The sequence below is a fragment of the Chiloscyllium punctatum genome, chromosome 37, assembly GCF_047496795.1.
Source record: "Chiloscyllium punctatum isolate Juve2018m chromosome 37, sChiPun1.3, whole genome shotgun sequence".
NCBI lineage: Eukaryota > Metazoa > Chordata > Chondrichthyes > Orectolobiformes > Hemiscylliidae > Chiloscyllium > Chiloscyllium punctatum.
Window position 1 is genome coordinate 47,988,014 of NC_092775.1, and position 12,743 is coordinate 48,000,756.

The 12,743-nt window shown below is 38.9% G+C and overlaps 1 protein-coding gene across 7 annotated transcripts in view; it reads left to right on the forward strand.

The window, feature by feature from the left end:
- dnmt3bb.1 (DNA (cytosine-5-)-methyltransferase 3 beta, duplicate b.1) overlaps positions 1–12,743 on the forward strand; it is a 284,701-nt gene that overhangs the window by 173,915 nt on the left and 98,043 nt on the right. For all 7 annotated transcript variants that reach the window (XM_072556783.1, XM_072556785.1, XM_072556789.1 and 4 more), the window contains 2 exons: positions 5,784–5,863; positions 11,079–11,191. In XM_072556783.1, the coding sequence (XP_072412884.1) occupies positions 5,784–5,863; positions 11,079–11,191 (193 nt within the window). The remainder of the gene's footprint in view (positions 1–5,783; positions 5,864–11,078; positions 11,192–12,743) is intronic.

Genomic DNA, 12,743 nt, shown 5'->3' on the forward strand with positions numbered 1-12,743 from the left:
GACAAATCACCATCTTCAATGTGATTTAAGGAACTGCTTACTTATGTATTCAACTGTGTAATTAGTTATGTTTTTATATATTTATTAGCCTTATCACCCCTTCCTATGCATTTTTGGAACTTAGGAATAAAATAAACTTTAATCACTTTGCAGGCACTTAGCAATTAATCAGTTTCTTTTCTTGTAGCAGAGTGAGAATCAATTCCTGGAGGCTGGTAAACATAAAGTAAAAGTTCTGACTCGCAGAATCACATTCTGACACTCCATTGTAAGTCACACTCAAGTGCTTAACCACACTAATTTGATTAGTTTTATGTGCTTCTAACACCAGAGGCCTATTTGCCTCATTTGACGAGGATCCACTTTCAGCCAACTCTTAATTAAGTTGCTCTTTCACGGGAACCCTTGAAGGAAGTCCTGCTTTCATCTGGCAACTACAGAATGTAAACAGTAGTTTGACCTTTCTAGTGCTGATTACAAGCTAAATTTGATTGGTACAAAATAGAAATTTAGACTTTTCTTTACCCAACAACTGCACACGCTCAGTTATAGGTCAAACAGAGCTTGTTAGATGAATTTACAGGTAATTTAAATCAATCTGTTCAGAGAAGATGGTGATGAGCTATCTTCTTGAACCACTGCAGTCCACATACTGTAAAGTTGCTCCACAATGCCCTCAGGGAGGGAATTCCAGGAATTTGATCCACTAACAGTGAAGGAATGGTGATACAGTGGCCATGGGTTTGGAAACTGCTGTCTAGGGATCTTTGGTGACTTTCTGCCAAGACTTTCTGGGGGTCTTGTAGATAGTACACACTGCTGCATCTGAGTGTTGGTGGTGGAGGAGGAGGGAGTGGTTATTTGTAGATGCAGTGCTGATCAAGTAGGTTGCTTTGTTCTGGATGACGACAAGTGTTATTGGAGCGGTACCCATCTAGATAAGTGTAGAGTATTCCTTCATACTTGTGCCTTGTAGATGGTGAACAGGCTTTGGGGAGTCGGGAGGTAAGTTACTTGCTCCAGTATTCCTAGCTTGTGACTTGCTTTTACAGCCATTGTATTTATGTGGTGAGTCCACTGAGTTTCTGATTCATGGCAACCCCCATGGTATTGATAGAGGGAGAATTAGTCATAGCAACACCATTAAATGTCAATAGACAGTACATAAATTGTCTCTTATTGGAGATGGTCGTTATCTAGCATTTGTGTGGCACGAATGTTACTTGCCCCTTGTCAGCTCAAGCCTGGATATTGACCAGATCTTGTTACATTTGAACATGGACTGCTTCAGTATCTGAGGAGACACAACTGGTGCTGAACATTGTGAAATCATGAGCGAGCATCACTACTTCTGGTTCAAGTCCCACTTGCTCCAGAAGTGTGTAATAACTTTCTGAACAGGTAAAATAGAAAAATGAATTAAATAAATAAATAAAACACCATGACGAGCTCCTGCAGGTATGTCCTTGAACTGAGATGACTGACCTCGAACAAACACAACCATCTTCCTATGTACCAAGTATAACTTCAACCACCCTGGAGAGTTTGCCCCCAATATCCATTGATTCCAGTTTTGCTAGGGCTCCTTAATGCCGCCATCATTCGAAGGCGGCCTTGATGTCGAGAGCCGTCACTTTCACCTCACCTCTGGAATTCAGCTCTTTTGTCTGTTTTTGAATCAAGTCTGTAATAAAGTTAGGAGTTGAGTGGCCCTGGCTGAACCCAAACTGGGCATCACTGAGCAGGTTATTGCTGAGCAGGTGCTATTGATCACTCTGTTGAAGACATTTTCCATCACTGTACTGATGATCAAGAATAGACTGATGGGGCTGTAATTAGTCTGGTTGGATTTTTGTGTTCAGAACATACTTGGGCAATTTTCTACATTGTTGGATAGATTCCAGTGTTGAAATTTTACTGGAAGAGTATGACTAGGGAAGTAGCAATTTCTAGAGCACAAGTCTTCAGTATTAATGCAGAAATGTTGTCAGCCTTTGTATTTCCAACTATTTTTTGAGATCACGTGGAGTGAATAGAATTGGCTGAAGATTGGTTCTGTAATGCTGAGGACCACTGGAGGAGACCGAGATGGATCATCCAATTGGCACTTCTGGTTGAAGATTGCTTCAGTCTTATTTTTTACACTGATGTGCTGGGCTCTTCCATCATTGAGGATGGGGATATTGTGGAGCCAACTCCTCCAGGGAATTGTTTAATTGTCCATCACCATTCACAACTGGACGTTACACGACTGCAGATCTTAGATTGTGGGCTCACTTTGCTCTGTTTCTCTTGCTGTTTGGCGTACCAATAATCCTTTTTTTGTAGCTTCATCAGGTTGACACTTAATTTTTAGGTGTGGCTGGTGCTACTCCTGGTATGCCCTCTGCACTTTCCATTGATTCAGGGTTGAACCCCTATCTTGGTAATAATGAATGAGTTGAGGGTATGCTGGGCCATGAGGTTGCAGATTGTGCTGCAGTACAATTCTGATGCTGTTTATGGCAAACAGTGCTACATGGATGTCCAATCTTGAGTAACTAGATCTGTTCAAAATCTGTCTCAGTGCCACACAACATATTGGAGGGTATTCTCAATGTGAAGGCAGGACTCTGTCTCCACAAGGATTGTGTGGTGGTCACTCTTACTGATGCAGTCATGGAGAAATGCGTCTTCAGCAGGCAGATTGGTAAGGGTGAGGTCAAGTATGTTTTTCCCTTGTTGGTTCCCTCACCACCTGCTGCAGACCAGCCAAGCACTTAATGTCCTTTAGGACTTGACCAGTTTTATCAGCTGCTGCTGGGCCACTCTTGATGGTGGACATTGAATTACCCCACTCAGTACATTTTATGCCATTGCCATCCTCAGTACTTCCTCCAATGTTGCTCAACATAGTGGAGTGCTGATTTATCAGCAGACAGAGAAAAATATGTGGTATTCAGCAGGAATTTTCTTTGCCCATGTTTAACCGGAAGCCATGAGACTTCAGGGGGTCCAGAATCCATTTTGAGGACTCCCAGGACAGATCCTTCCCAACTGTACACCACTGTGCTGCCACCTCTGCTGAATTTATCTAGTTGGTGGGACCATATGTATCCATGGATGGTAACAGTGGTGTCAGGGATGTTACTTGACTAGTTTGTGAGACACTCCTCCCAATTTTGGCATTAGCCCCCAGATGTTAGTAAGGAGAACTTTACAGGGTCAACAGGGTTGTTTGCATTTTTTCTTTTCTGATGCCTAGGTCGCTGCCAAGTAGTTTGCCAGTTTCGTTTCTTTGTTGAGACTTCACATCGATTGATACAACTGAGTTACTTGCTAGGCCATTTCTGATGGCAGGTGAGCGTCAACCACATTGCTGTTGGTCTGGTCATATGTAGGCCAGACCAGTGAGGATGGCAGATTTCCTCCCTTGAACAACAGTTGTGAGCCAGATGGGATTTTCCAACAATTGATGATGGTTTCATGATCAGCAGTAGATTCTTAATTCCAGAGTTTTTATTGAATTCAGATTCCACCATCTATTGTGGTGGGATTCAAACTGAGTTCCAAGAAAATTAGCTGACTTTCTGGATTAATAGGAGTCGGGAGTGTGATGTTGGAAAAGCACAGCAGATCAGGCAGCAACCGAGGAGCACGTGAAGCGAATTGTATTTCGCAATTCCTGATGAAGGGCTTATGCCCGAAAAGTCAGTTCTGTTCCTCAGATGCTGTCTGACCTGCTGTGTTTTTCCAGCACTACACTCTCTGCTCTGAATTAATAATCTAGCGATTTAAGACCTTCACCTCCCTCTAAACACAAAAGGCCTAGTTAACTCTCTTAATGAGCTATTTTGGGTAAAACACTACTACTTGTTAAGAAATCTCATGTACTGAAACAATGATTAAATTTTATTGCTTGTAACAGACAAAATAAGACCCCTTAAGTAAGCAAGTTAAGCCCCACATCTCAACTTGGCTATTACCCAAATAATGGAGGAATTTAGCTGCGATTCCAACCAACAATGTCTGTCTCTGATGTTCAAGGTTTGATCCTTGTGCAGTGATGTTCTTCACAGTTCTGCTCAGGGAGAGTTCTAGAGTTGCTTTCTTCTACAGTTTTTCTGTCCTTCAGATCTATGGGATAACATATTGATGATCTTTTAGATTTTTAAATCCAAAATATTGCAAGTCTGCAGCTTGCTGCCTTATCAGAAATAGCTTTTTCTGTTCCTTGTTACATTAGCATTAACTGTTTGAAGACACAACTTTCCTGTGATTAACTCGTTAAATTCTTCTGCAGGGAAACCTATTCCCCTTGTGGTACAAAGCAGCAAGTTATCAAACAGGTGTCAAAACTGTTTTATTCATGTAGTTTTGAACCCCTCTTTCTCCAGACATGGCTGGTCGCTTTCAATTCCTGCAAAAGTTTGTCCTTGTCCTTTAATAGTTTATTCCAGATGGAGTTGTTGCTGAGCCCTTGTGTGTAACAGTTTGTCCTTATTGAATCTTTCAATCTATGAACAGTAATGAATGTTCTGAATTTTGCACGATCACCGACCATTGATTTTCAGCTCGTTCTTAATTTTCAGCTCTTTCACTGAAATTATTAAAATAAATCTGCTTTAAGGCTGGCAACTGCATGACTTAAATGTCGATTTCATTTTAATGCTAGCTACAAGCTAAAAACTAAATTAAATTTGTACAAAATGACAATAGACTTTCTTACTGCCATTTGCCAATTCTGGCTGCCACAGAGTTCAGTGTTTGGTCTTCCCTTAAATAAAGTTATTTTTAAAAAACTATCAACATTTTAATGTTTTTCTGTTGGATGAAGGGATAATAACTTGTAAAACCTATTCGTATACTTGAGAGATGGTGCAGTTTAACAGTAGAAAGCAAATAAAAATTCTGATATATCCATATTAAGTAGCTTTTCCTCAATAGAAAGACAATAGATTTTTGCCTTTTTCCAACCCAGAAAATCAAAAAGTAATTTATGGTCAGAGTAAGTAGCGTAGAGTAGAGAGAGTAGAGTCACTTTTATTTGTTATTTCTATCATATACAACTGATAGAGTAAAACAAGACACATTCCCCCAGGAGCGAGGGTGCTGCATGGACAGCACAAAGTGACTCTAGATTTGATAACTGGCATCTAAATTTCCAGTTTCAGGCAAAGAAAATACATTCACATAGCTTGTTTCATACTTGAGTGGAGATTAGATTGGTTCACTGGATTTACATTGTTATCTATTGGTGAGATCAGCATATTTCAGTTATGGAATTCTACATCCTGTTTATCTGACTGACATATAGCTGTCATTTGAATATCATCATTGGATTCGGTTATAATAAGCCCATTCACAAATGCCTAGTGACTGAAGTGTGTTTTTGCAGAGTGTCTTGCATCAAAGTAGAATTGAAGTTTAAACCAGCTTGTAATTTTAGCCTTCAGCGGAAAGTCAAATTAGGTGAGACTGAAATCAGCAATTATGCTAATCTCATCAGCTTCTCAACTGCGGAAAAATTAAAAATGAGTTCCCAACTTCTGAAGGAATATTGACATCAACAGGATGATGAAGTTACCTTGGAGACAGTGCCAGCTGTTGATTTGTATAAAATATAAAGGATCCTTGTTAAACTTTAGTCAAAATGCTGCTCCTTCGCCAGGTGAAGTGACTTATGACTTTGTCCATCCTAGTCCAACATTGCATCCCGACATCATTGTTAAACTTTAGATGTGAGTAGTTACGGTAGTATAGCTGATGCATTATTTTAATACATGACTTTTTTTTAATATTAGAATTCTGTCTTGCCTGTGGAAGCGTAAGAGTCAGCACTTTCCATCCACTGTTTGAAGGTGGTCTGTGTCCTATTTGCAAGGTGAGTGTGTTTCGCTTGTTCAAATACATGAATAAGCAATAGCTTTTCCAGTTCATACAGCTTTATAAACAAATTTGTCAAGCTTGTATCAATCTTATGGCATACATCGAGCAGGTTTTCTAAAAAGAAAAAGAATACATATTCTTTTCTTTGTTTTTAATATCCCTCCAAGGCAGTAGTACATGTGAGGGTCGAGGAATCAAATTTCGTATTGTTATGTGTTATTGAAGTTGGCTTTATTCTTTCTGTTGCATTGACTATTCACAGCATGCACATTTCCAAAAGGTTTTTGATTGTGATTCCAACCACCAACCCCTTCCCTTCCACATCACCAACTTTGCCCTGAGGATGCTGAGATTAAATATGACATTCCTCGTCCCCACCTCCTTCTGGGTTGAAATCAGCCAGTAACAGACACACTGAGAGCATTACTGTTTTACAGATGAGTAAGGTAACTTCTGATCTTCACTGTCTGAGAAGCAATCCTGTGTTGTGGACCTGCCATTTCTTGTTGAAAGCACATGATTTCAAATCAATTGCAAAAAATTAGGTGTTTTCAAAAAAAAAGTAGTGATCCACTCTGGATTACAGCCTAGATGTTGAAGAAAAATTCTTTATCCCAATTCACCAATTGGGTTATCTGGACACCTGGTTAATATTGTAATTTGCTCAAATTATACTTTCACCAAAGATTTGCTGAAAGCAGTTTCATGTTAAAGAAATTATCCAATAAGATAACTTGAGATGTTTACAAATTAGAGTTTTGACTGATGTTGTAATCTGTGCATATTGGCTTCAAATCATACCCAGCAGATTCCACCCACCAGTGCTATTATTATCACTACAACATCATTAGCATGCACTGTTTCAAAATGAATATTTGTCTTTCTTTAGACTGCTAACATTCAAAGAATCTTTGATTTCTAAGGTTACATTCAGAAATTTACCATTACTAATAACTAATATTTGCTAATGCTATTTACATATTTACTTTGACCATTATCACTTGGAGAAATTTATGTTTAGAATATTCTGAAATATTCTTAAATTGTCTGTACATTATGCATGGACATAAAATTCTTGTTATTATACCAAATACATTCAAACTCAACAGCATAGCTCTGCAGTAATCTAAGTGACAGTAATGATCACAAAAATGTAAATTCAGCAAAACTTTTCTTCCTATTGGTTTTAATAAGATGGTTTTACTGTAAAATAAAATTGAAGCAATACTATGCCATAATTTTGTGGGACATTAGTGTTGTAAAACATGACATGTGATGTACATAAACCAGACATATTCACAACAGGCAGACTACTGTGACAGGCACAAAAACACAATGCTTCAATATTTGGTTAAATCATTTGAGATATTTAGAAATTGTGTGAAATTGTATAGAAAGATTTTCTGATTCTGGAAAGATTTTGTTCTTCCTCTTTTTCTCATCAGTTTGCATGCCACTTACTTTTTAGCTGAGTACCATTTTGGGCCCTGAGAACTCACTAAAATGTAATTTGAGTAGCTATTTATGAATACCAACCTAGTCCATGGTGTATAAACCTGTTGTATGTTTGGGAAGATGTAGAAGGTAGAGTGTGTAACACCCTCTGTGGAAAGTGCTTGCTGCATGTACCCCCCTTAAATATTTTTCCTCTCACTTTGAACGCGTGACCTCTCGTTATTGAATCATTCACTCTCGGAAAAAGCTTATCTCTATCTACCCTGTCTACCCTTCATGATTTTGTAAACCTCAATGAAGTCCCCCTTCAATCTCCTTTTTCCTAATGAAAACAATCCTAACCTACTCAACCTCTCTTCATAGTTAGCACCTTCTTTATCTAATGTTAATATGTGTAATTTCAGCAGGGCTTGCAATATAGCAATCAGGGCAAGACAGTAAATCCTCATCATTTCCTCCTCTATAACACAGAGACATTGTTGCCAACTTTAGTTCCTTTACCACATCTCTGCTTGAAATGGCAGATCAGAAATTGAAGCTGGAGATGTTTGGTTGATATGTATTATAGGTGTAGCTATTCTTAAAATACTGAATAATTAGAAATGTTCTTTTTAAAAAATGGATATGCTTGAAATGATGCATTAGAGTTTGGAAAAAATGTTGAGATGGGAATAAATATTATGTCTTTTTATTGTTAGAAATGTACACAATTGAAACTGTATCAAGAACTTTGCATAGGACACAATGGTACAATCAGAAGGTACAAATAGATTGAAAATAGGTTAGTACTTAAGCCATTTGTTTTCAGTTAATAAAAATGCCAACTGTTTTGTTAACTTGTATAATTTTACATCTGATTTACTTATCTAAGTTGCTTTTGCAGTAAATCTCTTAAATACTGACAAATATTTTAGAAAGTTTAATAGTCTATTCTCTGACTGCAGGCAACTAATGTTAACGTGGATCTCAGACTTTTATGCTTATTTCATAAAAATGTTGAATCTTTATGAATGAACAACAAGTTGAGTACAAATATGTCGATTACAGACATAAATTGCATTCATGTTTGAGCTCCTGTAAACTACAAGTAAGAACAGAATACATCAGATGTTGGATATCTGAAACAAAAACACAATGTGCTTTAAATGTAAACAAGTCAGTCAACACTATTGGAGAGACAGGTAATCACGCTTCAGGTTGGACATTTATTCTTGGAATGAGTCAAGTTGTCTGTTTTCTTTATAGATCCTGATTGACATGCTATGTGTTTCCATCAATGTTCTGATTTTATTGATGTAACTTATTTTTTGGTCCCAATTTTCAGTAAATAATAGGCAAGTGTTACGATTAGTTGGTGTTTTGTGAATTTCTGGGTGCAGGTTAATGTAGCTCAGAGGCCAGCTGCCAAGAACTTAAGCAAATGAGGCTTGGGAAAAGTTGATGAGCAGAGAGATCTGGGAGTTCAGGTCCGTTGTACCGTGAAGCTTGCTGCACATATGGATACTGCGGTTAAGAAGGCATATGGTATGCTTGCCTTCATCGGACGGGGTATTGAGTATAAGAGCTGGCAGGTCATGTTAAAATTGTACAAGACATTGGTTCGGCCGCATTTAGAATACTGTGTACAGTTCTGGTTGCCACATTACCAAAAGAATGTGGACGCTTTGGAGAGGGTGCAGAGGAGTTTTACAAGGATGTTGCCTGCTGTGGAAGGTGCTAACTATGAAGAGAGGTTGAGTAGGTTAGGATTGTTTTCATTAGGAAAAAGGAGATTGAGGGGGGACTTGATTGAGGTTTACGAAATCATGAAGGGTTTTTTAGATTAGATTAGATTACTCACAGTGTGGAAACAGGCCCTTCGGCCCAACAAGTCCACACCGCCCCGCCGAAGCGTAACCCACCCATACCCCTACATCTATATCTATAGATATATCTACCCCTTACCTAACACTAGGGGCAATTTAGCATGGCCAATTCACCTGACCTGCACATCTTTGGACTGTGGGAGGAAACCGGAGCACCCGGAGGAAACCCACGCAGACACGGGGAGAACGTGCAAACTCCACACAGTCAGTCGCCTGAGGCGGGAATTGAACCCGGGTCTCTGGCGCTGTGAGGCAGCAGTGCTAACCACTGTGCCACCGTGCCGTGGGTATAGACAGGGTAGACAGGGTAGATAGAGATAATCTTTTTCCTAGAGTGAATGATTCGATAACGAGAGGTCATGCGTTCAAAGTGAGAGGAAAAATGCTTAAGGGGGGTACATGCAGCAAGCACTTTCCACAGAGGGTGGTAGGTTCCTAGAATGCGTTGCCAGCAGAGGTAGTAGAGGCAGGCATGGTAGATTCATTTAAGATGCGTATGGAGAGATGCATGAGTAGGTGGGGAGCAGAGGAATACAGATGCTTAGGAATTGGGCGATAGGTTTAGACAGTTGATTTGGATCGGCTCAGGCTTGGAGGGCTGAAGGGCCTGTTCCTGGGTTGTAAATTTTCTTTGTTCTTAGGACAGTTGCTATGATAATGTGGAGCAAGGGACGAGTGTTAGGACTCAGAGAGGCCTAATATATATGAGGACTAGAGCAACATGCCTGATTCTCTTGGTCCAACAAGAATATTTTTGAATTATTTGGGGCTTAAATTTTTTAGGCCTTTTCTCTCTCACTCATTTCTGTGCTGACCTGTTAAAGAAGCTTTCTGCAGTTTCCCTCATGGGTTCCTTAGTAATAATTGCAGGGGGGGCACAATGTTGTAATTTTATATGCTAAAAAAATGCTGTTGGGCAAGCTTTGGGAAGGTGTACTTTCTGACTTCAGAGAGAGACTGTTGTACCAAGATAATCTCTATTTCACTAATGCCATCTTTAATTCGAGCTTTACATCACAGTTTCTTTTACCCTTCAATACTCAGTACTCAATACTCCTAATCATGCAGCTTTGTGTCCATAATAGCTATCCTATCATTTACTTATTTCAATGTGCACTATTCTAATGATTGTAATGAGGCCAGCCACGTGGACCTCATAGAATGAGTTCCCTGATTGGGGCTATGAATCTGGTCAAATCAGGGAGCCCTGGCTGACAGATAAAATCAGGAGTGACAGACATCCTGTTCACTCTGCAAGCTGGCCCTGAGGGAATTGTACCTGTGTCAAGGATTCTTCACGTGTAAGTAAAGGGTGACTTGGTGATGGGATACCAGCCTGTGCAGTGTTATTTCACTATCAATTTGTCTACTTGTTTTAGTATTTAGTATTATCTTTCGATTGTTGGTGTAGACTGATGTTTATTCTGTCTATCCCTTCTTGCCTTGCTGTGGCCTTTATTTCCCATATTATTTTGCTTTTCTGCTTTGTTTGTACCCTTGGATTTACTACCTCTACCAAAACTTGATTCCTCACTACCGTTGTTTACATTAAGGCTCACTCTACTGCCCTAGAGCTAGAGTTTGCTGGAACACTGGTTCTCCAGTATGGTTCAGAGGTACACATCACAACAGTACAGCACCTACTTTTCATTGTACTGATGCAAGTACCATATAAACTGGAACCCGTATTATATATTCTCTGAAGCACAGATCATATTATTGATTCCTTTATTCATTAATTAAAATCATTCTGCTTTACAGAAGATAAATATGTTTTTGAACACAGATGATTACAGTTGTCACTTTAAAAACCTACACTCATCAATGAAAATAGTTGCCATTTTGTGTGCGTGTTCAGTTTTTTGTGAGTTAATCATTTGTGTGTTGCAGGATATCTACCTGGAGACATCATATATGTATGACGATGATGGCTACCAATCATACTGTACTGTGTGCTGTGGTGGGCGAGAAGTGTTGCTGTGTGGGAATGCAAACTGCTGCAGGTATTGTGGTTGCATGAACTTTGAAGCTATTGTTCATAGAATACCAGCACAATTTTTTAAAAATTCAGTATTTCCTTGGGTTCATTAACATTGGCTATTTATGTTACATGGTTTCTACAATCTGAAGTGTAATTTTTCACCACCCAATACCAAGTCAAACTGAGGTCATGAGAAAGATCCTTTTATCCAGAATGTTGGCTACAGAAAATATTCTGTTGTTTATATATAAATTCTGTTCTTTTTATAGAAGACTGAGGCAGTAGGCATTCTACCAAAATTTTGCATAGGTTTCGTATCAATTATTGGATTGTTCACTTAAGACATACAAACAAATGACGTTCTGTTTAATTCAGTGAAAACATTCGTTTTTCTACATTCTTTGATGTAAGAAAACAACAATGTACAGTCGGTTCTGCTATAACACGCGCTTCTTCAACGCAAATTGGCTATAACGCGATTGAAGAATTCAGACCATTATTTGTAGAATGCGAACTTTCCTTACTTGTATTAGCTCTAATGTGATTCTGGTCCTATTGGTTTAAATGGTACTGCTATTATGCAATTTTCGTATTATGTGGGATCACATGGGAATGGGACTTTTGCATTATATCAGAATAGGCTATACTAAATTTGCTTTATCACTGAAAAATGTTACATTTTGTCCAAACATTTATCTTGCACTCCTCGGACAGTTCACAAAAAATCTTAAAATAAAGGGAATAAGACATTTAAAGTGTATGAGAGGCAAGTGCTAATTGGACTGGAGTGAACTCCAGTTGCTAAAAGCATTATCAAGGAGAATGTACTTGTTAATAATAATTGACAGTTAACCGCTGAGCTATGTTTAAATTTTACCCAGGCAGTAATTAGTCAAGAAATTGTCTCAGAAATGAACTAAAGAATAACTGTTCCCTATTTTGTTGAATTGAACAGGTGCAGTTGTGTGTACATGTTCTTTCTGTCTGCAAAAGTATTAATATTTATAGCTGCCAATATGTGTAATTGCTCCATACTGTAAACCCAGTTGGCAATCCTGGTGTAATTCTGCATAAGTTTTCACACACTTAGAGTACAAGGGAGTAATTTGCAGGTAGGTGTTGAGGAACATGTCTGTTTCTCCTGCCCCAAATTGTTGCAAGAAAAATGCTTACCTGCAGGGTCCAGCAGTCCCAGCTTCCCTTTAGCTAACAGCTTTCCTGAGGCCTGGGAACCCTAGTCAGTGCAAGTTAAATCTGAAGTTGAGGGAATATCTGAAGCATGCAGCCTCATGGAAGGACCAACCCCACCATCAATCAAACCGGAAGTAATATAGACTCAATGGGCTGAAGGTCTTCTTTTGTACTATATGATTTAGTGGGCAGCTTTGAGGCAGCTTAGGAGTGGTTTGAGAATTCTAATATTTTAATATCCCAACCAGCCCATATCCACTTGCTTTTCCTGGTTAAGATTTATCTCTGTAAACATTCCTAAAATGGAAGAAGAAATTAAAGCCTTTCATCTTGCACCCATTAGGACAAGGATGCAAGAAACAGTCTTGAAAACTGGTGCACCA